The sequence below is a fragment of the Polypterus senegalus genome, chromosome 9 (assembly GCF_016835505.1).
Source record: "Polypterus senegalus isolate Bchr_013 chromosome 9, ASM1683550v1, whole genome shotgun sequence".
Classification (NCBI taxonomy): Eukaryota; Metazoa; Chordata; class Cladistia; order Polypteriformes; family Polypteridae; genus Polypterus; species Polypterus senegalus.
This window is the reverse complement of record NC_053162.1, coordinates 32,075,129-32,102,911: the sequence shown is the minus strand read 5'-3', so window position 1 is coordinate 32,102,911 and position 27,783 is coordinate 32,075,129. Positions and strand designations below refer to the sequence as shown.

The 27,783-nt window shown below is 42.7% G+C and overlaps 1 protein-coding gene across 6 annotated transcripts in view; it reads right to left on the bottom strand.

Annotated features, from left to right (window-relative positions):
- il34 (interleukin 34) overlaps positions 1-27,783 on the bottom strand; it is a 50,412-nt gene that overhangs the window by 3,704 nt on the left and 18,925 nt on the right. For 4 of the 6 annotated variants that reach the window (XM_039762852.1, XM_039762849.1, XM_039762848.1 and 1 more), the window contains exons 2-6: positions 9,106-9,177; positions 8,856-8,959; positions 8,174-8,254; positions 7,898-8,068; positions 5,989-7,812 (exon numbers count right to left, since the gene is read on the bottom strand). In XM_039762852.1, the coding sequence (XP_039618786.1) occupies positions 7,627-7,812; positions 7,898-8,068; positions 8,174-8,254; positions 8,856-8,959; positions 9,106-9,139 (576 nt within the window). In that variant the 5' untranslated portion in view covers positions 9,140-9,177 and the 3' untranslated portion in view covers positions 5,989-7,626. Of the gene's footprint in view, positions 1-5,988; positions 7,813-7,897; positions 8,069-8,173; positions 8,255-8,855; positions 8,960-9,105; positions 9,178-13,333; positions 13,357-27,783 lie in introns of those variants that run through there. The other 2 variants (XM_039762851.1, XM_039762854.1) reach the window with 2 other exon arrangements.

Here is a 27,783-nt window from a genome sequence, read left to right as displayed (position 1 = left end):
TCTTGGAGGAGCCACCAACATAATTGCTAAGGTTAAAATAAAGTAAATAAGTAATGAACACCCCCTTAAAAAGTGAGGACACAGTAATGAGAAAGCCCAAAGTCCACCATTAATGAAACAATGTTTAGAATAACGGAAGAATCATCACGTATACAAAGTTACTGCTGGCTGTGGTTGATTAGTTAAGATGATAGAATTCTGCATATTAACAGTCAGATGACATGATGTGTTAGATAAGGTAATCTCTTACATATACTGTATTTCTCTTCTGGTTCGTCCTGCTTCCACTTCAAAACCGGTCCCACCCACACGCAGCCGACATGGCATTTCTTGATTCCTATTCGTCGTCTTCCATGTCATGCACTATACTGACCTGCTGAGCGTAATACATCTAACAAGTACTCGAGGTGCTGCCACGACGGTAAAGCAGCTTTACCACCTTTGCGGGAGCCTCCTGTGTCTTTACAACAGCTTCTTACACAGCAAACAGCAAAAGCTAAAAATTATCGTCAACACACTTGAGAATACAACTCTTCTCTAGCGTTTGCTTCCATGGGTGCATAGATAACTCAACCTCCTAGCCACGGACCATACTGTTTTAAAATACACGGGCAAATTTATCACCAAATCTCTCCACTATATGCTAACACTTCTACCTCTCCAGGATATGGACAGTTGTACGTTTTTGACACAGCGCAAGCATCTGCAGTACGCTTACCAAATAAAGCAAACTCTGCATGCAGCGAAAATGTACTTCTCCAGCTAGATTCCATGCTGAGAACCATCAACCCCTTCGCTAAATCATACAAACACGTGCATGAAATCGCTCAGTCCAATCCAACAGCATCTGTACGAATGAAGGAAAACCCTAGGCAGGATCTACTACGATACAACGCCCCGATATGTCACACCGATGTTGCAGCGATTTTCGTCGGAGAAGATGGCAAACCGCCTGCCGAAAGGGACATTAACATCTGTCCCATAAGCAACTCCTGTAAACAGATTTCCACGCTCAATATGAATTGCGATCCTATGGTTTACCCACTTTTATTCCCTGACGAAGACATTGGCTGGCACAAAGATTTACAACATGTTCCCGATAAAGAGAACCGCCAAGTGAATAAGGCTTACTCAATGCCAATTTAACACGTACAGATTAGCAAAGAGGAATACATTTAGTATTTTGCACTCCAGCGGCAAACTATTCCAACAGTACGTCGTAGATGCGTATGTTAAAACAGAGGGCGCCCGTCTCAACTATCTCAGATTACATCAACAAGATCTGCGCGTGGAACAACACAAAGGACTGTCAGACGCACTGCAAGCAAACGCTGAAAATAACAACGTGCATGTATGCAAAATGATCATACAGTATTACCATCCACATTTCCAGGTTACAAGTCCAAGATACATGCAACAAAACTATCAGGACGCCATGGCCATAGTACGTAACTTCGGAAAGCCTGATTTATTTATCACTTCACATGTAATCCTGCTTGGCCGGAAATTCTACATGCACACTGCGTCTTTCAAGAAGTATTTTTTCTTCTTGATTTCTGAATTCCTTTCTCACCATTTTCTGTTCCTATTCTTACACCTCCGTATGCTACGGCGGGCGTCGGCTCGTAATAATAGAAAAGTATAAAAGAAAATGAATTGTCTAATTATCTGTTCAGATTCCTTTGCTGCCCTACACAATATTAAAACTGGTAATTCTGCATCAAGGCCAGACTTGCTACTGGAAGTAATTCAAGCACTATATTGGTTACAGAATATTGGTTTATATGTTTTTATGGTTCCCAGCACAAAATAATATTTGATGATTTGGCAAAAAAACTCACTAAACATCCTTTTATTGAATTAGAAGTAACATTCAGTAAATCAGAAATTAAAGGTCTGATGAGACTGAAAAGGACGTGTGACACTAGCAGTAAAGGAAGGCATGTGTAAAGAGTAAAGTGTGGAAAAGGGGGTAAAACGAGAAGAAATTCTATTAAGACCCCTCGAGACTAGGCCACTAGATTACACATAACAGATACACACAATTCAATACCGGGCAGCATCAGTTTGGAGTGTGTAGATCATGTAATCGGTTAGAGACGGCAGAGCAGGTATTATTAGGGTGTGTGGCATATAAATTACAACGAGTTCAACATTTTAAAAAGCTGGAAATGTTTAAATTGACATTAGAACAATTGTTAAGGTATGGAGAGGAGTGTAAATTGACTCATAGATCCTTATTGTTTTTGAAAAACTGTAAGGTTATTTGAGAGCATTTAATTGGAAAATATAAGCATTTTGAGTCGACGTGGGTTTTTTGTACCCTTTCTGCATCCCACTCCAGTAACGTTCTTGGCGGTAATGTTGCCAACCGCCATTAAACAAAAGAAGAAGCGTGAAGACAGACATTTGTGCATATCTATGTGCAAATAAAGAATTGTTCTGCATTCTCATCTGGTCTCTGTGAATGACTTCTTTGTAAAATGGGGGAAAGCTTTTTCCATAAAAAGAGCAGAATGAAATGGAGTTCAAATACTGCTGGGTACCAGCGGAGTTCAAATACTTGCTGGTATGCAAGAAAAGTTTCAAATATTCCAAAGAGCTAAATGTAGAAGTGCCAGTACGGAGTAATGGTGAGTACTGGCCCACTTCAACCCCCAATCTGAGAGTCACCCCAAGTCAAGTCAATAACGTCTCAGCATCTCCATCCTCATCAGACTCAGTCAGTGACCCCTGTATAACCCTCAGACCCATCACCTCAATTCCCAAGTTGTCATTGACCCTACCGTGACTATCATCTCTCCCTTTGGTTTAACTTCTGACCCTTGTGTGGCACAGAGTGATAACACTTATCTTTGCCAGTGTATTCGGTGACCCCCTAGTTAAATCACGTAAAGTTCCAAACTGAAGTCTGATGTCCCCTCCTGTTTGTACACTGAATACCCCGCTTGAAAGACTCATCACTTGACACTGTTCTGCCATTTTCTCTTGCATGACATTCTGTACAGATGCCCTCTTCTTTTACTGCTTTACGTTTATAAATTTGAGCTCTACAGGTCTTCACTGACCAGCTGACATGGACCATGATGAGCCCCATAACAGCACACAGCCATGGAGATGCACCTGCTTACAAACAGTAAAGCAGCAGTGAGTTGTGTGCTGTCCGCATAGCAGCCAGGTGTGTAAACCATCACAGACGTCTGCTGAAATTCTAGTAATGAGTCAGGGAAGGTGCCCTGTACTCAAGAACAGTAAACACTACAAAAAATGCAGAGTGGAAACATAGCAGAGAACAGTGCATGAAGATGGCACATAGGAGTACTTTTGACAAGGAGAGAAGACAACACACTCCTATTTATAGATTTATGAAAAGAAATGTTCAAATCATAAGAGTACGGTACAAGACATGGCAAGGTCACACCACGAGTCAGAGGTGGGCACTCAGTTTTCAATTGTACAGTCAGACATCTTTGCCAATGGATCACACCATCATGCAGCTGAAAGAAAGGGGCATTGCAGTGTGTACGTGGCACACGTGAAAGGTTGTCAGATTGGAGGGCCCAGGACAGACTTATACTGTGGATCAGGGGTCCCAAACTCTGGTCCTGGAGGGCTGTAGTGGCTGCAGGTTTTCATTCTAACAATTTTTCTTAATCAGTGACCTGTTTTTGCTGCTAATTAACTTCTTTTGAATTAATTGGAATTGACTTGTTTTTTAAGATTTGTTCCCCTGAATTCCTTCATTTCTTTCCTTAAACGGCACACAAACAGAAACGAAATGTGAAGTGACAGAAGATCAACAAAGTCAGGGCCTCAAACTCCAACCAATTTCACTCCAACCATCTACTTAATTAGGCGCCGATTCTTTTTGTTAATTAAACCCGTTCTTTAATTCCATGGCCTGTTGCTGCTCTCATTGTGCAATAGCAGAAATTTCTGAAATTGTGGATTTTCTCTTTTCTTTGAGCTCCGTTAAAATTCTGTAGGGACCTTCACTTTTTTTTATTTTCATATATTGTGTGATGGTCACAGTTTTCTGGTCCTGTTTTGGCTCATTTTGTACCTCGTTATTGTTTGGGTGCTAATTAAGGAAACAAGAAAAAAGTCTTCAAGTGCAAGTCAATTAAAATGAATTCAAAAGAAGTTAATTAGCAGCAAAAACAGGTCACTAATAAAGAAAAATTATTAGAATGAAAACCTGCAGCCACTGCGGCCCTCCAGGACCGGATCTGGGCACCCCTGCTGTGGACTGCCAAAGAGAGGGTGGGCAGCCAGTTTGCCAAGGTCTGCAGGACTTTGATGGCTATAACTGTAGAACCCCAGAGGTTTATTTGCTCTGCTGACTGGAATTTCTGTTTCCTTTTCCTCCGTTGTCTGTTGTCCTGGTTTAACAGTGAATGGACAGACAATGCTGGGCTAAATCTAAGTTAATCAGGTTCGGACTGCTTTGTTTTCCTGCCTGTTTAAACAAATTCGAGTACTTTATATGTAATCATCATGCCATTAAAAATCTGTGTCTGAATTTTACTTGAGGACTTGTCACAGCACTCTACAAAACAAACTGAATTCAACTGAATGAGGAGCAGTGCAAAATAGAGTGCAGCGAGGAGGGAAGATGTCAGACATGCCTCCATGTGTTAGCTGACTCTTCTCAAAAGCCAACACTGTTCTACATTTGACAATGTCACACCCTAAGTCAGTCATGGGAAAGGTGCCACATAAATAAAATGTATTACTATTATTATTATACTGTAGTCCACACATTCACTGGCAGGCTACATTATTTTGCAGGGTATAGAACTGAAGGCAGCCATGAAACTTACTCAGTATTCAGTAAGTCTCTGGGGTATGTGTGTTCAATAAGCTTTGCATTCATAGCCATATCCTTCTTATGAAATATTACTTTTTCATATTCAATATTGTCAGGCTCCTGTCAATCATGGAGAATCCACTGAGCAGGATCATCTCCAGACAGAGGAGCAGCTTCACGACAGACTGCTGTCATCGTCCTGCTCCACTGACAGACTGAGGAGACCCCACACTACGCGACTCTTCAATTCCACATTCGGGATAAGCGTTAACATTATACAAAGTTATTGTCTGTTGTACCTTCATTGTTATCACTCTTTAATTTAATATTGTTCTTTATCAGTATGCTGCTGCCGGAGTATGTGAATTTCCCTTTGGGATTAATAAAGTATCTATCTATAGGGTGGTCCAGACCGAATTATGCAATTTTCATTACGCTATAACTTATTAAGTTTATTACATAGAAAATCACCCGAAAAATCCCAGACCATCGAGAAGTGTGCAAACTGACGACATGAAGAATCGTCTTCGCGCCGAACTGGAATCGTCCCCACATAAATCAAAGTCATCCAGACGATCTGGATCTGCATAATTAGATCTGGACCACCCTGTATCTATCTATTTGTACTTATTGTAATGTAATTTATTTATCACACCTTTTTGCTTGCTGTATTCACTATTGCACTTCATTAGCCTTTGATAAAGTATTTCTTAAACTCCATGTTTCCAGAGGTTCCTATCAAAATTGATGGATGACACTCATAGTTATACACTGATTGGTTTATTGTATTTAAACAATATTACCTTAATGTTACAAAATGTTTTCCCACACAATGACACTGGACTCCAGCCATGCTGGAACAACACAACTGCTGACCCACTGAAACGGGGGACTTTTGAATTGTGGCCCTCTGTAATCTTCCACCCTTCAAACTTCTGCACGATCTGACAGCACCAGGAGAAGACAACAGCCTGGGCATTGAAAAGATGTTAGCTAACAGACAAACAGACAGTAAGATAGAGAGGGAGGCTTCCGCAACAACAGCCATCTTGCCAAATTATAATTGAGTTTTTCGAGACATAATTAGAATGTGGCTTGTAGGTGGAATGATTTCCATCCATCCATCCATCTATCCATTATCCAACCCGCTATATCCTAACTACAGGGTCACGGGGGTCTGCTGGAGCCAATCCCAGCCAACACAGGGCGCCAGGCAGGAAACAAACCCCGGGCAGGGCGCCAGCCCACTGCAAAGGTGGAATGATTTGTTCAAGCTAAATATAAAATTATTCTTTGTATCCCAATTGTTTTTTGTTGTGGTTACGTTGCTGCCTTTGTGAATATGAAGACGTACTGCAAGTGCAACAATACTTTTACAGGGAACCTGATCAATTGCAGAGCTTTGGCTACTGCAGGGTATATATGGCACTGTGGAGCAAAAATAATGTGTTCCACTACAATACAGAGTCAAGAAGATGTACGCGGTATTGTAGAGTCAAGAAGATGTGGTGTACAGTAATATAGAAGCAAGGGGTAATTTGTAAAGTGGCATACGGTCAAAGAGACATTCTGTTCTGTAGTGTTAGTAAACTGCTGAACACTGATATCATATTGCACAGTGATGGCAGCACACAGTAGAGAGAGGGGGTAATGTGGAGCACATTTGGGTAAAGGTCCCACATAAGAGCACAGGTGACATGTAGCACACAAATAGCAATGCACAGTAGAGTGTTGCATGCTGCTTACTAATGGCAGAACAGGAATGGCAGTGCAGAGTGAAGTAAAAACGGCACACAGGAGTGCACAATAGTATGTAGTCAGCATACGGTGAAAGGAAAGAGGTGTGCCACACAGGGCTGGCAGGTGGAGCTACTACACTGGAAAGTAGGCAACATGGAGAACGGTGAAGTAAGTGTACAGTGTGGTGTAGGCAGTGTACTGTACAGCAATGCCAGACTATAATATGGCCAAAGTGGTGGTGGTGCAAAGTGGAGTGAAAACAGAGCTGTACAATAGTATGTAGCTAGCATACAGTGAGGCAAAGGTGGTGTGCCACATAGTGATGGCAAGTGGAGGCAGGACACAGTAGAATATGCAACGTGTAACACACAGTGCAGTGAAGGCAGTGTGACGTAAAGCAATGACAGAACAGAATATGGTAGTGGCAGTTAAGAGTAAAAGGTGGACACTGGTGAAGGTGACTTGTAGCACAATAGAAGCACTACACTGTGGCATGAAGTCAGGAAACTGTGTTGCACAATATTGTCAGAGAACAAGCAGGTTCAGCAGGGGGGTATGGTATAGTAGTGGCAGCTCACAACAACTAAGTGAAGGCAGCACACTGGGTGGGTGACACACAGCACCTTACTAGCACTAAGCAGTTAGTAGTGGTCATGTGCCGTCAAGGTTAGGTGGTAGTGACACAGAGAAATGGACTAAAACATGGCACACAGAAGACAGATGTTGGGTGAATGACTGCATTACAGGTAAGTAGGTCACGTGCAACACAGAACAAAGGGCTGCTGACATGTAGCACCAAAGAAGAGTAAAGATTTGGCAGCATGCAGGAGGGTGGGTGGTATGTAACACGGTGATGGGGCACACAGGAGTGCATGAAGTGTGTAGTACTGTGATGGCAGCATATGTGAGTGCTCGTGATGTGTAGCACAGTGACGGCAGCATATGGAAATGCTGGCACAGTGGCTCTGACTGAAGATAACATGCAATACATTGGATGAGGCACCCCAAAGTGGGTTACAAGTAATGTTTCTACCAGGTCAGCACTCAGCAGGCACCACCACAGAACCTAAGGTACTTTACCAGGCACTTAAGTCTGTGCTTTGCTTTCGTTTTCTCTTTCGGTTGATACATGGGAAGAGCTTCTCCATGACTCTGAGGCAGTTATCCAGGAGTGCTTTAGGTGTCACCTTTTTCCAGGCTGCAGGATATGGGTCCATCACATTTGTATAAATCTGATAAATCTTTTCAGGCCATTCATCTTCCTGGAAGAGAGGAGGGGAATGACGGTGGTCAGCGAGTTCAGTACACGCTCTGCTCTGCACTAGCCAGGAGGCACAGCCGCCTCACCTTGGGCTGAGGGAAGAGCTGCTCAACGAGACCCAGGAGGTGTTCAAGCTGCTGGACATATGACCAGGATGGATGCTTCTGAGGCAGCACCTGCAGGATCTTCTTGAGGACCTCTTTGTTGATGTAGAGCCAGAGCTCCTGGAGAGAAGCCTCTGTGACACCTTTGTGTAACTGCAGTGAAGAGAGTGAGACTGGCATAATAAGACTTGGATGGTGCCACATTGATGGAATTGTTAAGACTGCTGGGGAAGTGCAGTCATCTTCAAGAACACTTACCAGCAATCTGGTCACATTGGTCACCCGGAAGACTTCCTCATAATGCACAGGTACCGTGTAGGAAATTGGGAAGTTATGCTTCTGTTTTAAGATATAATACACACATATTATACTCAAAAGACAACCTCCTGGTGAAATGTAACTAAGGTAATCTCTGGGTATATAATGACAGAGGCAAACAGAGCAAGAATAATAGAGGGAGAGCCTGCTGTTGAGTAAGAGGCTCCATCATGGATAGTAGCCACACTGGCAATTGGGCTGAGAGAGAACTCATGTGTTACAGAAGCACAGAAGGCTATTCTATCACAAGAAGGCCTCAAGTTCAAGTCCCACTTCCACCACCCTGTGGAAGATGAGCAGCATTGCCATGAGTAAATTCCTGAGCAAAGATACACACTATGATATGTCACTGTATGTGACAATGACATCCCATAAAATGTTAATTCATTTTACAAGTAAGATGTTGCAGTCTACAAGATTTGACTGCAGTGACCTCAAGTTGAAGTCCAGTGAGTGAATTATATGGTGAACCTTGATGTAGAAATACTGCCCTCCCTGAAACGAGTTCTAGCATGAAGAATCTTGTGCTCACCTAAGACGTGGCCCAGCACGCTGAATGGTTAAGGTGAATCAGGTCCGCCCATGGCCATTCTTGACATCTCAGAAGGTAGTGCACACTTACCAGATATTGCAGTCTGTGTGAGAAGTTCAGGTGTGCTTCCAGTGGACGGAGGGCACTGCAAAATTTGGGAGCAGTGGACAGTCCAAGTGAGATCTGAAGGACAGCTGAGGAGAAACAAGCCAAATGTTCCTGGCTTTCTAACTAGCAAGTAAAATGACATTAGAATTCCTCCCATGTCTCCTACCCTGACTTGGGGATGGAGGAATTGTGGCATGAAGGCTTTGAAACACAGACATGAAGGACCACTCACCGGTCACCAGAAGAAGAGACCAGGAGGCATCCATGACAGCAAGGTTGAGACACAGGAAAGCTTGCTATCCAACTGCAAGAGAGTACAAGAAGCCTTTAGGGCTGACAATCAGTTCAAAGTGAACAACACCTCAAAGAAGACGTCATAAACAGTTTGACACAACCTCGGCGAAGTTCAGGAGGCCAAGTGGTTAAGCGACAGAGGACAGGATTTAATGAAGCACACTGAAGGACACACAACACGTTAACAGATAGACATTCAGGTGAATTAGTACACTTAGTTAGCACTTTAATAATTATTTACTTTTTTAGCTTTGAAATACTTTTGTAACATTCAACAATAAGAGAGCAATTACATGTATTAGTATGGTTAAGGTGCACAGTTATGGGGGATCCCAACAGTGTCTGCATCTTTACAAACAGCTTCTAACATAAATGTAAATACAAAATTTGGTTTAAATAGCACCAAGAACACAATGCATTTCAACACACCCTTGATACAATCACAAAGGCAGGCATACACAGAGTTCCCTGCGCACACCCATGTACACGTACACCCACAAAAGATCCACTATACAAAACGCAATGTTTAATGTGCAAAACTCTGCACCTCTACAAACCACATTGTAAGGAAGCACAGCTACACACACACACACACAATGCAGACATTCTGTAACTATACTAACACGTAATGTTTGAAAAGTCACAATTGTATGCTAACATATTGTCACACGCACAAGCCTGGGTGGTACTTTATCGGTTTGGGTCCAATTTTTCATGGAGGGTAAAACAGTGAGACACCATCCTTAACATGGCTTCCGTTTTCCTTAGAATGGACATGAAACTCCCAGAAGATAAGTGATGTTACTTCAGGTGAAAGTGCTGTAAGCCCTGACCCTTCTGGTCTGCCCAAAACCGCACCACTGGAAGTCATCATTCTTTGTTGGAACTGCTTAAGAAGAGGATGGAGCTCTGACTCCAAGACATATTCAACAAACACTCTATGGAACAAAGACTAATTGTCCATTATTTAGCTTTTTTCTCAATCCAGGACAATAAATGGGGTGTCTAGATGTAGTCCAGACTAAAGAAATTAAATATTTCCCAGCCAATCCTAGTTCAATTTTACAAAGCGTTAATTGAAGGTGTAATAAAATAATTGGTTGTGCTCTTCCATCTGTGGCAGACCTGTATACATCTCGTGTTACTAACCATGTCAAGAGGATCACCACGGACTCATCTCCAGACAGAGGAGCAGCTTCAGTGACAGACTTTTGTCACCGTCCTGCTCCACTGACAGACTGAGGAGATCATTCCTCCCCCACACTATGCGACTCTTCAATTCCACCCAGGGGGGTAAACGTCAACATTATTTAAAGTTATTGTCTGTTTTACCTGCATTGTTATCACTATTTAATTTAATATTGTTTCTTTGTATCAGTATACTGCTGCTGGAGTATGTGAATTTCCCCTTGGGATTAATAAAGTATCTATCTATCAGCTCACCCAGCTCATCACTTATTCCAGAAACTCCCTTCTGGTAAACACTTCAGGTCAATCTATACTAATAAAAGGCAAAGCCCTCACTCACTCACTCACTGACTCACTGACTCATCACTAATTCTCCAACTTCCCGTGTAGGTAGAAGGCTGAAATTTGGCAGGCTCATTCCTTACAGCTTACTTACAAAAGTTAAGCAGGTTTCATTTAGAAATTCTACACGTAACGGTCATACCGGTCGATAATGGTCGATAACGTCCGCCATGTTGAATTTTCTTATTTATGGCCCCATCTTCACGAAATTTGGTAGGCGGCTTCCCTGCGCTAACCAAAACCGATGTACGTACTTATTTCGGTGGTATGACGCCATTGTTGGCCGCCATATTGAATTTTCCAACGTCACCAATTTTCAAACTTCCCGTGTAGGTAGAAGGCTGACCCCATCTTCACGAAATTTGGTAGGTGGCTTCCCGGCGCTAGCCAAAACCGATGTACGTACTTATTTCGGTGGTATGACGCCATTGTCGGCCGCCATATTGAATTTTCCACACGTCACTAATTCTCCAACTTCCTGTGTAGGTAGAAGGCTGAAATTTGGCAGGCCCATTCCTTACAGCTTACTTAAAAAAGTTAAGCAGGTTTCATTTCGAAATTCTACGTGTAACGGTCATAACGGTTGACAACGTCCGCCATATTGAACTTTCTTATTCATGGCCCTATCTTCACGAAATTTGGTAGGCGGCTTCCCTGCGCTAACCGAAACCAATGTACATACTTATTTCGGTGGTATGACGCCACTGTCAGCCGCCATATTGAACTTTTCAACGTCACTAATTCTCCAACTTCCCGTGTAGGTAGAAGGCTGAAATTTGGCAGGCTCATTCCTTACAGCTTACTTACAACAATTAAGCAGGTTTTATTTCGAAATTGTCCACGTAACGGTCATAACGGTCAACAACGTCCGCCATGTTGAACTTTCTTATTTACGGCCCCATCTTCACGAAATTTGGTACGTGGCTTCGCTTCCCTTAGCTAACCGAAACCAATGTACGTGCTTATTTCGGTGGTATGACGCCACTGTCAGCCGCCATATTGAATTTTCCAACATCACTAATTCTCCAACTTCCCGTATAGGTAGAAGGCTGAAATTTGCAAGGCTCATTCCTTACAGCTTACTTACAAAAGTTAAGCAGGTTTCATTTCGAAATTCTACGCGTAATGGTCATAACGGTCAACAACGTCCGCCATGTTGAACTTTCTTATTTATGGCCCCATCTTCTCGAAATTTGGTAGGCGGCTTCCCTCCACTAACTGAAACCAATGTACGTACTTATTTCGGTAGTATGATGCCACTGTCGGATGCCATATTAAACTTTTCAACAGTCTTTGTTACTTATGGGCCCATCTTCAAGAAATTCTTTCGATCAAAGAACTGTCACTTACCGAGTGGTTTCCATGCCCGGAGATACCACCTACCTTTTCCATTCTCTTTGTTACATATTGCACGGCCATATCAGGCTCACTCTTGATATCTGGAGGAACACTCTGTCTTATGTATTGAATGACTGGGACAGGTTCAAGGTGTGGACTGATGACGGTACAGGAGATAATTATACTACACAGGAGCACTAGAAGAGTGAAATGCTTAAGCCCTTCACCTATGGTTCTGCATGTGAGTTGATGGCTGCCGCTGAATTGTTCGGTTGTTGCTTTCAAGTGTACCGAAATGGCCAAATATTTTACACCTTTCGACAACCGCCAATGCCTCTTAAACATCTTAGATTCACAGGTGACGATTTCAGTAGTGGACACTTTGATGTTTATGAATGTTTAAACTCTCAAAAGCTGGATGTGATTTTATCGATAAAACCGGTTGTGTGCTTACAACGCTTGACAGATGCCAAATGTCACTTCAACACAACAAATCCTGCAAATACTGTCGTAATTGAAACAAACCATGGATCTCAAACCGATTATGACAGCAGCAATCCAAGCTGTGAGATTTGAGACAAGATTACTGTTCACATGGCCAACTGTAAATTGCATACTCAAGAGTAAGCTCAGCGCACAGCTTGGTCATGTTACAACCGGACGGCCGAACTGACAACATGGTATACAAAGAGATCCTTAACAAATAATTATTGGCATATTGTCCCACAGTTTAAAAAGGTTTAATTTTCTTCCTAATAAAAATTTGAATGCAGTACTTCGCCGCTGCGAAGCACGGGTATTTTGCTAGTTAAAACTAAAACTAACAGACACCTCAGCCATGGCCCTCTCAGACCAGTAACTTGCTAGACAAATGCAATGCAGAAATGATTACATACACACACAAGGACTGACACACACACTACATACACTCGCTATACAAATACAGCATCCATTGATTAATTTTTGTAGTGTTTTTCTAGTTACTCAAAGCTCTTTGCATTGACAGTGCAGAACCACTTCAGCCACCACCAATGTGCAGAATCCACCTGGACGACGTGACAGCAGCCATTCTTGCGCCAGTACGCTCACCACACATTAGCCATTAGATGGTGAAGGTGTGAGAGATAGTTAGCCCAATTAGAGACAGAGGATGATTAGGGAGCCAGAATAGAAATTTAGTCAGGAGATCAGGAAATATACTACTCTTTTAAAAAGATGCCCAGGGAGAGTCAGGACTTTGATTTTACACCTAAAATTGTAACGTGGCGTTAATTTGTAGAGTGCAATGTCCTACTCACTGCACTGGGGCATTGGGATCCACATTCAGACCACAGGATAAGCGCGCCCTGCTGGCCTCACCAACACTTGTCCCAGCAGCAACCCAAGTTTTTCTTAGATGGTCTCCCATCCTAGAAGCATAAGTAAACAATCAAGCACAAACAAGCAGTGTCCAGTGAAAACACAACGGGATACAAGTACAAACTCCACGTCTACTTACTGCATTAAACCCTAACTGCCCAGAAGCCTCAAAATACAGAAATAAACACAATTAACCCAGAAGCCACTCATTCAAGGCAACACCAGGATCACTAAGGTGACTAAACGTCCAGCACCTTAACATACAGTGACTACCTGACAATTCTAAAACTAATATTACATATACTGTCCATCCATCCATCCATCCTCTTCCGCTTATCCGAGGTTGGGTCGCGGGGGTAGCAGCTTAAAGCAGAGACGCCCAGACTTCCCTCTCCCCGGCCACTTTTTCCAGCTCTTCCGGGAGAATCCCAAGGCATCCCCAGGCCAGCCGGGAGACATAGTCCCTCCAGCGTGTCCTGGGTCTTCCCCGGGGCCTCCTCCCGGTTGGACGTGCCCGGAACACCTCACCAGGGAGGCGTCCAGGAGGCATTCTGATCAGATGCCCAAACCACCTCATCTGACTCCTCTTGATGCGGAGGAGCAGCGGCTCTACTCTGAGCCCCTCCCGGATGACTGACCTTCTGACCCTATCTTTAAGGGAAAGCCCAGACACCCTGCGGAGGAAACTCATTTCAGCCGCTTGTATTCGCGATCTCGTTCTTTCGGTCACTACCCATAGTTCATGACCATAGGTGAGGATGGAACGTAGATCGACTGGTAAATTGAGAGTTTGCCTTACGGCTCAGCTCTTTTTTCACCACAAAAGACCGATGCAGAGCCCGCATCACTGCGGACGCCGCACCGATCCGCCTGTCAATCTCACGATCCATTCTTCCCTCACTCGTGAACAAGACCCCGAGATACTTAAACTCCTCCACTTGGGACAGGATCTCGCCCCCAACCCTGAGAGGGCACTCCACCCTTTTCCGGCTGAGGAAAATATACTGTGTGTTATATATATATACATATATATATATATTTGTGCAACCACTGCTGAAAAAAACGGGTCTGGACCACTCTGTTATGTCTGACTTTAGGCCTATTTACAAACTACCTTTTTTGTCCAAACTCTTGAAAAAAGTCATCTATGCCCAACTGAAGTCCTTTCTGGACAAACATGCAATTCTGGAAGTGTTCCAGTCTGGGTTTAAAACTCACCACAGCACTGAGTCCTCTCTGTTAAGGGTTTTTTAATGATATTCTTTTAACAGTTGTCTCTGGTGACTGTGTACTACTTATGCTTTTGAATTTAACAGCATCCTTTGACACGATAGACCATGAGATCCTCATCTCCAGGCTGGAGCAGTGGGAGGGCATCACAGGTTCAGCTCTCCAATGGTTTAGGTCCTATCTCTCAGATAGAAGTTTTTGTGTCAGTATTGATGATTTTACTTCCACCTCTGTTGCCCTCCCCTGGGGGGTACCACAGGGCTCCATCCTTGGACCTCTTCTGTTCTCCTTATACCTTCTGCCACTCGGCGCTATTTTTAGGAAACACGGTATTTCTTTTCATCTTTATGCAGATGATTGTCAGGTTTATTTCCCTCTGAAGCACCAAGGCCTATGTTCTGTCCAGCCCCTGCTTGACTGTCTTATTGACATAAGGAGTTGGATGGCATTAAATTTTCTTAATTGTAATGAGAACAAAACAGAAGTCATGCTATTTAGATCCAATAGCACTAGCGGGACCCCCGGCATCGACCTTTCCATTGTGGCTCAATTTGAGAAAACCACAATCACAAATTTAGGTGTGAAAATGGATCCAACTTTGAAACTTGATAGCCATGTGAACGCAGTGGTAAAATCTTGCTTTTTCCAGCTGAGGCGGCTGTCAAAAATCAAGCCTGTCTTGTCTAAGCGCAACCTTGAAACGCCGATCCATGCTTTTATAACCATCTAGATTACTGCAATGCGCTTCTTTTTGGAATTAGTCAGACCTCCATTGCTCGCCTACAGCTGGTACAAAATGCAGCTGCTCGATTTTTAACTGGCACGAGAAAGCATGAGCATGTTACCCCAATTTTGGCTTCCCTTCACTGGCTTCCAATTCGCTTTCAAATTCATTTTGAGATCCTTGTATATGTTTTTAAATCCTTTAATGGTTGTGCCCTTCTTTATCTGTCGGAACTGCTGCACCCTTATGTACCGTCTCGTTCTCTCAGGTCAGCAGACCATATGCTTTTATGTGTTCCCAAGGCACGATGCAAACTCCGAGGTGAACAAGCCTTTTCAGTTGCAGCCCCAAAACTCTGGAACAATTTGACATTGCACGTTAGGCAGGCTCCTTCGCTAGCTGCATTTAAATCATTTTTAAAAACACATGGCTTTTAACGGAGTATGGGATGTTGGCTAACTGTATATTTTTTTTTTATTAAGAATCTCTTCAGTTCTTATGTGCTTATTTGTTTATGTGTTTCTGTTTCATTTACCCTTTGGTTTTGTGTGTCTGATATGCTGGGTTTTTATTGTACAGCACTTTGGTCAGCCTTGGCGTTGTTTTTAAAGTGCTTTATCAATAAATAAAATAAATAATATATTAATACAAATTCTTCCTGGCGGCATGGTGGCGCAGTGGTAGCACTGCTGCCTCGCAGTTAGGAGACCTGGGTTCTGCGTGGAGTTTGCAACCTCCGGGTGCTCCGGTTTCCTCCCACAGTCCAAAGACATGCAGGTTAGGTGCTTTGGCGATCCTAAAATTGTGCTTGGTGTGCGAGGGTGTGCCCTGTGGTGGGCTGGCGCCCTGCCAGGGGTTTGTTTCCTGCCTTGCGCCCTGTGTTGGCTGGGATTGGCTCCAGCAGACCCCCATGACCCTGTAGTTAGGATATAGCGGGTTGGATAATGGATGGATGGAAATACATCCTGTCTGCTATCACCATTGGATGTGTAGTGACTTTATCAAACTAAATAAGGAAAAAAGAGAAATCTAAGTGTATTACAAATAAACTTGAACCTTTAGTATTAAAATGCTGGGGAGCTGTCAAAAAAGGCCTTGTGTGATTTTGGACTATACCAGAAATATACATTATTGTTATATTAAAAGTCTGGACTGGCCTAAACTTTAAATTGCACAGTAACCAGATTACTTAGACTGCATTTTTTTCACATTGTAAATGTCAGAGCACTTGTCAGTCAGTCGGTCATTATCCAACCCGCTAAATCCTAACACAGGGTCATGGGGGTCTGCTGGAGCCAATCTCAGCCAATACAGGGCGCAAGGCAGGGCGCCTTGCCCACCGCAGGCTTTTCATATCTATCTATCTATGATATATTATCATACCTATTATTATATCAATTATATTATACTATGCCGCAGGGCACACGCACAGACACACCCACACACCAAGCGCACACTAGGCACAATTTAGGATTGGCAATGCACCTAACCTGCATGTCTTTGGACTGTGGGAGGAAACCCACGCAGACATGGGGAGAACATGCAAACTCCACGCAGGGGGGACCCGGGAAGTGAACCCGGGTCTCCGTACTGTGAGGCAGCAGCGCTACCACTGCACCACCGTGCTGTCCCAGAGCACTTGTAGCATTGTAAAATGCTGGGAAATTAATTCACACTTTTGTTTTCAGTCAACTAGACTACTGTAATGTACTCCTAACAGGACTACGCAAGAAAGGCATCAATTGGTAGCAGTTAGTGCAGAATGCAGCACCAAGAATCTTAACTAGGAAAAAAAAAAATTGAACAAATCTCTTCAGTTTTAGTACCATTTACCCTAAACACCTGTGTCCCTTAAAAGAAACTTTAAAATACTACTAATGGTGTATAAAGCTTAAAATAATCTTTGCTCCTTTGTATAGTTTGGAGTGCCAGTCCCCCTACACACCAAGTCCTAACCGTTAGATCTGCTAATAGGAGTCTGCTTATTATTCCAAAAGCTAAGCATAAAATAAATGGCAAGGCGGCCTTTTGCTGTTACGTACCAACAATCTGGAATACTTTACTAATAGACATACACCAGGCTAACACTGAGGAACAATTTAATTTGGATTTTTTGTGAGTGCATTTTAGCTGTACTCATAAAACACAACACATGCAGAGAGTTATCATATTATTCATGGACTTGCAATCACTATACTTCTCTGCTTTTATCTGCTTTCTTTTCTGTGCAGTTTTGCCCCCCAACCACCTGATCAAAGCACAGTGCAGCCACCTGTGATGCTTCAAATAAAGGTGGGTGCCCCAGCTGTCCATGTGATCTACTTTGTGGGACCCTCTGAGACAGAGCCTGGAACCAATGAGGAATGACTAAAGAACAGTCATGTTATAGCAGAATGCCTAATTGTAGATGGATGTTTTTTTGGGCTTGAAACCCCTGCAGATGTCTTGTAAAGCACTTTGAGCTACAGGTATATATACAGTGCATCCAGAAAGTATTCACAGCGCATCACTTTTTCCACATTGTGTTATGTTACACAGCCTTATTCCAAAATGGATTAAATTCATTTTTTTTCCTCAAAATTCTACACACAACACCCCATAATGACAGCGTGAAAAAAGTTTACTTGAGGTTTTTGCAAATTTATTAAAAATAAAAAAATTGAGAAAGCACATGTACATAAGTATTCACAGCCTTTGCCATGAAGCTCAAAATTGAGCTCAGGTGTATCCTGTTTCCCCTGATCATCTTTAAGATGTTTCAGCAGCTTAATTGAAGTCCACCTGTGGTAAATTCAGTTGATTGGACATGATTTGGAAAGGCACACACCTGTCTATATAAGGTCCCACAGTTGACAGTTCATGTCAGAGCACAAACCAAGCATTAAGTCAAAGGAATTGTCTGTAGACCTCCGAGACAGGATTGTCTTCAGGAACAAATCTGGGGAAGGTTACAGAAAAATTTCTGCTGCTCTGAAGGTCCCAATGAGCACAGTGGCCTCCATCACCCGTAAGTGGAAGAAGTTCGAAACCACCAGGACTCTTTCCTAGAGCTGGCCGGCCATCTAAACTGAGCGATCTGGGGAGAAGGGCCTTAGTCAGGGAGGTGACCAAGAACCCGATGGTCACTCTGTCATAGCTCCAGGGGTCCTCTGTGGAGAGAGGAGAACCTTCCAGAAGGACAACCATCTCTGCAGCAATCCACCAATCAGGCCTGTATGGTAGAGTGGCCAGATGGAAGCCACTCCTTTGTAAAAGGCACATGGCAGCCCGCCTGGAGTTTGCCAAAAGGCACCTGAAGGACTCTCAGACCATGAGAAACAAAATTCTCTGGTCTGATGAGACAAAGATTGAACTCTTTGGTGTGAATGCCAGGCGTCACATTTGGAAGAAACCATGCACCGCTCATCACCAGGCCAATACCATCCCTACAGTGAAGCATGATGGTGGCAGCATCATGCTGTGGGGATGGAACTGGGAGACTAGTCAGGATAAAGGGAAAGATGACTGCAGCATCCTAACAACCTGGATGAAAACCTGCTTCAGAGCGCTCTTGACCTCAGACTGGGGCGACGGTTCATCTTTCAGCAGGACAACGATCCTAAGCACAAAGCCAAGATATCAAAGGAGTGGCTTCAGGACAACTCTGTGAATGTCCTTGAGTGGCCCAGCCACAGCCCAGACTTGAATCTGATTGAACATCTCTGGAGAGATCTTAAAATGACTGTGCACCGACGCTTCCCATCCAACCTGATGGAGCTTGAGAGGTGCTGCAAAGAGGAATGGGCAAAACTGGCCAAGGATAGGTGTGCCAAGCTTGTGCCATCATATTCAAAAAGACTTGAGGGTGGAATTGCTGCCAAAGGTGCATAGACAAAGTATTGAGCAAAGGCTGTGAATACTTATGTACATGTGCTTTCTCAGTTTTTTTATTTTTAATAAATTTGCAAAAACCTCAAGTAAACATTTTTCACGTTGTCATTATGGGGTGTTGTGTGTAGAATTCTGAGGAAAAAAATGAATTTAATCCATTTTGGAATAAGGCTGTAACATAACAAAATGTGGAAAAAGTGATGCGCTGTGAATACTTTCTGGATGCAGTATATGTATGAAAATATGCTATAGAAATAAATATTGTTGCTATTGTTGTTGCTATGACATTATAAACTGAAAAAAGACATTCCAAGAAAGTAAAACTACTCACTGTTCTGATGCCTGCACCATAAAAAAGCCCCTAAATGAACTATTTACAGGCTGGATGCCAACCTCACCCCATCCATCATTCCAAGGCATTCACTTTGAGCCATTTGAAAGTTTGCTATGGAATAATTAAGTTCAGTTTGGAAGTTATATGGCTCATGTGGTAAACACAGCCTGCCCAATATGATGATGTACTTTCCCTACAATAGTGGGGTGTTTTAATGGGATTTGAACAACTTAAAGATGTGATGCTTACTCCAACAGCACAGACCCCTAGCCTTAAACTTTAGATCAACTGGTCTGTAGAAATATGTTGTCAGAAGACACTCATCCAGGGAATTCACACATCTATGCTTAACTCATACTGAGCCAGCTAAAAGTTACCAAACAAAATAATAAAAAAGGAAAGACAATTCAAAATGATCATCTGCTAAACCATAGGATTACTCCCCAATACCAGTGTGCTCCACCAGAGGGCAATGAAACCCTACATGCTGGCTACTCCTTCCTTAATTGCCATAATCTCAAGAAAAAACAAAGAGAGAGAAGACATGTAAACATCCAGTCATAATAAAATAAATAATTGCCCTACAAACAGCTGACTCTGTGTCCTGCAAATCCACATTTTCCATTTTTTTTTATAATTTGAACAACCTGAAGATATGATGGTTACTCCAACAACACACCCTTTAAATGTTTGATCTACAGGTCTGTATAAAGTATGTTGCCAGAAGACAAGGTGCCAGTCCAGGGCATATAGGGCATACCTAGAAATGAAGCCTGCTAGAAAAGTAACAACCTAGGCCAGGGTGCTAATTCATCCATCCATCCGTCTAGTTTACAATTCACTCATTTTCAGGGCCATGGGGTGACATAACCTTTACTAGCAGCATTGAGTGTATGACAGGAGCCACATCTAAAAATGACGGTGGTTCATTGCATGGCACCCTCACTCACAAATCTCAACTACAGTATACTCATATTGGGCCTATTTAGAGTTGCCAATTCACTTAACCTGCATGGGCACCGTTCCACACATCAATACTACTCAAGACAGGCCAGTTAGGAATCTCCAATGAATTAAAAATGAAATCCACTCAACCATTAATTCACATTTGGTACTCTCCTCTTACAGTACAGTGCAGAGTCTATGCCAGCAGGTTCATGTGCAAAGAAGGATACAGTCTAGGATCACGCTTATCACAAGGCAGGCACACCAGCAAAAACACCAACACTAATCCAAACCAGGCCAATTTACGGGCTCCAAACAAATAGACACCATGTTTTCAAGATGTGGGAGAAAACTGTTGTACTCAACAAAAGTGGGCCAAACAAATTAAATCTATTAAACACACACAGGGCCTAAAGCTGACAGAAATAAGTGCATCTGCCCTAAATGGTATGCCAATTCACTGCAATTTCATGCATCTATGCATTATTCAGATCTTCTTAAACCAATTTAGGGAACATTAGAAATGACAAGAATAAGCAATTGAGCCCAACAAAGCTCACCAACCCTGCACACATAATTTCTCTAAAATACAGTAATTTATTCCATGTGTCTCTTGTTCTCCATGTAAAGAAAACCTTTGGAATGTTTGTGTGAAATTTACCCTTAAGAATTTTCCAAACCATGACCCTATGTTCTTATTGACTCATTTTACAGTCATAGCTGGAATCCACTGTACTGATTCCTTCCATGATTTTAAACATTTTGATCATGCCACCTCTTAATCTTTGCTTAAATTAAAAATGTTCTGCTCCTTCATTCATAACTCTTTGCCCCAAAATCAGCCCAGCTGCTCTTCTCTGGACGTTCTCTAGATCTGCTGTGTCAGACACCAAAACTGCACACAGTACTCCAGGGGAGGCCCCACCAGTGCATTATAAGGCTTAAGCATAACCGCTCTTCACTTGTACTTCAAACACCAGGGGGTGCTATATAACCTACCATTCTGTTAGCCTTCTTAATGGCTTCTGAACACTGTGTAGATGTATGCAGTGACTAATCCATTATTATTCCTGGGGTACTTTCAATTTCCAGACCTTCCATTGTGAATTCAACCTATACAGTGCATCTGGAAAGTATTCACAGCGCATCACTTTTTCCACATTTTGTTATGTTACAGCCTTATTCCAAAATGGATGAAATTCATTTTTTCCTCAGAATTACACACACAACACCCCATAATGACGTGAAAAAAGTTTTCTTGAGGTTTTTGCAAATTTATTAAAAATAAAAAAAAACTGAGAAAGCACATGTACATAAGTATTCACAGCCTTTGCTCAATACTTTGTCGATGCACCTTTGGCAGCAATTCCAGTCTCAAGTCTTTTTTGAATATGATGCCACAAGCTTGGTACACCTATCCTTGGCCAGTTTTGCCCATTCCTCTTTGCAGCACCTCTCAAGCTCCATCAGGTTGGATGGGAAGCGTCGGTGCACAGTCATTTTAAGATCTCTCCAGAGATGTTCAATCAAATTCAAGTCTGGGCTGTGGCTGGGCCACTCAAGGACTTTCACAGAGTTGTCCTGAAGCCTCTCCTTTGATATCTTGGCTGTGTGCTTAGGATCGTTGTCCTGCTGAAAGATGAACCGTCGCCCCAGTCTGAGGTCAAGAGTGCTCTGGAGCAGGTTTTCATCCAGGATGTCTCTGTACATTGCTGCAGTCATCATTCCCTTTCTCCTGACTAGTCTCCCAGTTCCATCCCCACAGCATGATGCTGCCACCACCATGCTTCACTGTAGGGATGGCAATGGCCTGGTGATGAGTGTTGCCTGGTTTCCTCCAAACGTGACGCCTGGCATTCACACCAAAGAGTTCAATCTTTGTCTCATCAGACCAGTTTCTCATGGTCTGAGAGTCCTTCAGGTGCCTTTTGGCAAACTCCAGGCGGGCTGCCATGTGCCTTTTACTAAGGAGTGGCTTCCGTCTGGCCACTCTACCATACAGGCCTGATTGGTGGATTGCTGCAGAGACGGTTGTCCTTCTGAAAGGTTCTCCTCTCTTCACAGAGGACCTCTGGAGCTCTGACAGAGTGACCATCGGGTTCTTGGTCACCTCCCTGACTAAGGCCCTTCTCCCCTGATCGCTCAGTTTAGATGGCCAGCCAGCTCTAGGAAGAGTTCTGGTGGTTTCGAACTTCTTCCACTTACGGATGATGGAGGCCACTGTGCTCATTGGGACCTTCAGAGCAGCAGAAATTTTTCTGTAACCTTCCCCAGATTTGTGCCTCGAGGCAATCCTGTCTCGGAGGTCTACAGACAATTCCTTTGACTTAATGCTTGGTTTGTGCTCTGACATGAACTGTCAACTGTGGGACCTTATATAGACAGGTATGTGCCTTTCCAAATCATGTCCAATCAACTGAATTTACCACAGGTGGACTTCAATTAAGCTGCACAAATATCTCAAGGATGATCAGGGGAAACAGGATACACCTGAGCTCAATTTTGAGCTTCATGGCGAAGGCTGTGAATACTTATGTATGTGTGCTTTCTCAATTTTTTATTTTTAATAAATTTGCGAAATTTCAAGTAAAATTTTTTCACGTTGTCATTATGGGGTGTTGTGTATAGAATTCTGAGGAAAAAAAATGAATTTAATCCATTTTGGAGTAAGGCTGTAACATAAGAAAATGTGGAAAAAGTGATGCGCTGTGAATACTTTCCGGATGCACTGTAAATTTCATTACAAATTGGCCAATTCTGGGCAATAAAAGGAAAAGAAAAAAGTGCCAACAGGCAGCGCAGATTTGTTCAGTACAAATGACATAGAAAATATTTAAAAAATTATAAAATCATGTAAAATTATTCATATTCAGCACCTGGTTTTAATTATGCTCTTTTTTATCAGAAAAAAACAAAACCAAATAGTAAACTGTGTTGTGTAGTGTAGCAAGCTTCCACTAACATTAAACTCATATTATATCCAGTATCCAGTTCTGCCTCATTGTGACAGAAAAACTTAACTCCATAGTAGCTCTTTAATCATACTCTAATTACAAAAATTGAAACTAATATATATATAAAAATAAAATAGAAATTTCTTTGTAAAATAAAAACTAAATTAAAATAAAAAATGCACGATGAAGGAAAACTAAAACTAAACTGAATTTCCAAGTAAGGTCAGAAAAAATATAGAAATGAAAACTAATATAAAAAAGCAAAACTATAATAACCTTGGCTAGGTCAACCCATGACAACAAGGTTGACCCTGAGCTAAATATACCACATGTCGAATCATCACCGGCACATTGTGAACAACGTGCCTTACTGCTTTATACAGGCTGGCTGGGATCGCATTTCCCCATATGCGACAAGAAACCTGTTCAAGAGTAGAAAGGTTCAAGCCACTGAGCAAAGTAAATCACTGACTATCTTCTCTTCGGAGCTTCACCACAGTAGAACCTCTCAATCCAAAGCAGTCCACAAAACATTGGATCAAGAGATGGCTAAAGACTGACCATAGCCCTCCCAATGAAGCTCTACTTATACCTCAAGAGCATCTACCCAATGGAACATCCCTCTCCAGGAAAGACTGGGTCGCACTTAACTGAGCTAGGTCAAAGGTAGGCAAAACAAGGGCCAACCTATTTAGATGGGGCCTCACAACAAGCGCTGAATGTCCCTGTGGTGAGCCCACCCAAACAATGACCACATTCTCCGTGAATGTTCCCGAGGCCCTACATGCACTGATGAAGATGCTAATGACGCCACTCTTACCTGGATATGGCAGTGGTGTGATAAGATACGATGATGATTATGTCCTCATAGAAGTCTAGCAAAATGACACTTTTTATTGGCTAACTAAAAAGATTACAATAAGCAAGCTTTGAGGCAACTAAGGACCCTTCTTCAGGCAAGGTGTAATTTGTAATTGTAATTGATTACAAACTGCATGAAGATGGGGGCTGAGCTGCCTCGAAATCTTGCATATTGCAATCTTTTTAGTTGGCCAATAAATGGTGTCATTTTGCTTGACTTCTCATTACATCTATAATGGTTAACACGGGACAAAAGCCTAGTATCATAGAAGTCTAAAAGATTTTGTTCTTGTGCTCTATTTGTAAAGTTAACCCAGTCAATGTTTGGGTAATCACTGTGCACTATGCAAGATCAAACCTCTGATGTGATGCCAGTCCTTTACCAGACACACTGGTGTACACACATTTATGTGCTCTCACCAGGCAAATTCTGAGTCACAAATTAACATAAGTGAGAAATAATTAATGACTAGAAATAAATACATCACCTGAGGTCTGTCAGACTAACTCTATACATACTACAGAACTAAATATTGTGAGCAGTTGGGCTGTGCTTTCACTTTTCAAAACTGATCCAATTACAGAAAAAAAAGACACACACCTTCAGACAGAGAACTGCTTCACAAATGAGGAGCATCAGTGATTGTATACGTGGTTACCTACCAGGTAACGCTTGTGGTTGGTCTGCAAGCCGGCAAACATCTGCCACGGTGCCCTCTTTCAGTTGCGAGAAGCAGATCATAGAATGTTGCCTTGTGGTTAACCACCCATACAATCAGATAGTAAATCAGAATACGAATGCCATGTATCTGTAATTACCCAGATCTACATGCTGTCAAATAAACGAACCACACGCCGTGGCGCAACGTAAAGAGGCTTCACCTCTGCCGCTGAAATCCGAGGTTCGATTCCTGAGAGGGGGTACAGTGAGTGTGTACGCCTGATGAGCCCAGAATTAGGGCGAAACACGTGTCGCATACTCTTTGCATTATTTGACAGTAAAACTTTGCAATATATATATATGTATGTGTGTGTGTGTGAGGATAGGTCTGTGATGGACTGGTTCCCTACCTTGGACCTGCGACTGCAGGGGCAGGCATCTGAACTAGATAAGCTGGTTAGAAAATGGGTAGTGGATAATAAGGTTAAAAAACAGAGATAAGAGAAGCACACAATGCAGGAGGTGAACACTTGTAGAAGGTCAAAGTATTTCAAGTTCAAGGCTGTGGTTATACAAGAAGATAGGTGGCTGTTCTTCTGTTCATAACCAATGGGGAAATTTTACATCAACATTTAACAAGATTAGTAAAAGATTTCTGAAAACTGTATCCTTACCTGATTGGTGGACTTTGAAACAAAATGATTCCTACCCTACTCTCACACTCCATTATAAAGTCAGGCAGGTACTATGTAAACCAAAGCTCTCCAAAGAGATTAACAGGCCATTCCTACTGGTTGTGCCTGCAAAGCAAGGCTTTCTTCTCAACTTGAGAAAAACAAGAATAAACATGGGAGATCTCACGATGACACTGAGCTGTTTTTTTGAAGTACAATTCAGAATAAAAGAAAATAAACAAATAAAATCCAAATGTATCATTTTCCTAATGCTTTACTCTCTTCATTTTGTTTTTTTTTTCTCCCAAAGGCATTAGGAGTTGGATTTTTCTGCTTGAATAAGGCTGTGATTTTCAAACAACATAATTGATGATTGTGACACACAAGCCTTTTGGTACACAAGTTTCCACCCACATCCCAGAGTAAAACAACCAACCAACCAACCATTTTCTAACCCGCTGAAGCCGAATACAGGGTCACGGGGGTCTGCTGGAGCCAATCCCAGCCAATACAGGGCACAAGGCAGGAACCAATCCTGGGCAGGGTGCCAACCCACCACAGGACACACACAAACACACCCACACACCAAGCACACACTAGGGCCAATTTAGAATCGCCAATCCACCTAACCTGCATGTCTTTGGACTGTGGGAGGAAACCGGAGCGCCCGGAGGAAACCCACGCAGACACGGGGAGAACATGCAAACTCCACGCAGGGAGGACCCGGAAGCGAACCCGGGTCTCCTAACTGCTGAGGCAGCAGCGCTACCACTGCGCCACCGTGCCGCCCAGAGTAAAACAGATTAAGCAAATAAAATCAATTCAAACAATTAGCCTTCAGATTCAGAGCTGCAGGAGTCAGAACTGAGGTATCAAAGAAACAAATGCAAGTTAGTTTCATGCATCTGGATGGGATGCCAGCTCATCACTGCCCCATCACACTTAGAATGAAACACATGCCACAATATGACAGCAGACATCAGAAAAACTTCTCAAATCTGCCTGACTTATTCAGGATCGCATACCAGCAGCATGATCTCAGGGTAGGAACCAACCCTGGACAGGACAGCAGTGCATCACAGACAATCTTGTGCAGACAGCCATGCTTCTACACCCATTTGTCATTTCTTGGGAATTTGGGTGGGACGTACCCACAGTAAAGTCCCAGAGAGAAAATGAGAATGTGCAAACCCCATACATATGGCAACTGGGTAAGTGAGGCAGCAACACATGCCACTAAAACCCTGAATAGCATCAGAGGACAGAGGTGCCAAGAAAAACAGGTAATAGTAGTTTAATTTTATTATGAAAGAATGTAATCTGCAAAAACAAGCTGGACAGAAAAAAGCATTTAAAAAAACAAGTGTAATGAGGTGTAAAGTCCAAAATGCAAAGTAATGTGTAATGGAAGGATTTTTCTAAAGAGAGGGTGGGATCAAGAGAGCAGATGGGCGTTGGTCGCTCAGCGCAAAAACCAGCTTCAAGAAGGAAAAGTACTGGGAATATGGCCAGAGGGTTATGCTGACTTGTTTTTCACTTCGAGGGGCTTTTACTGTATTTTTGTGTGCCTCCTGGTACCAGACGCCGTCTCCGTCAGGATAAAGGGGCATGCTGACTTGTTTTTCACTTCAAGGGGTTTCACTACGCAATTCTTATTTTTTGTGTGCCTTTTGGTACCAGGTGTCGTCATCATCAGGACCAAGTGCAAAACAACACCGCGTCCCGTGGAAAGGTGTGTGTGCTGAAACTAATCACTTCTGTATACACTGCTTACACGTAAGCCGCTTTGGGCAAGGACGCTCAATTAGTATATAAGGGAAGGTTTCGCCCTCAGTTTCTTTGGAGGCTCAACCGTGGGGACAGCGCGCACCGCCCGGTAATGAAAGGCAAAATGGGTTGGTCCTTTGACAAGACTGACAAGCGGGCCCCCTCAGTCTACTCGTCTGGGATGATGGCTCTATGTCTTTTTATATGTCTGTAAGTATTGTTTTGTTTTGTATGTCTGCATTATATGTGTTTGATTATTATAGTTGATTAAGTAAATAAAATAGAAGTATTGGACCTCTTCTCTCTGATTCTTTGCCTACTTATGTTCTAATCCCTTGAACCATTTTCCCGCAACAAAACATTTTGGCG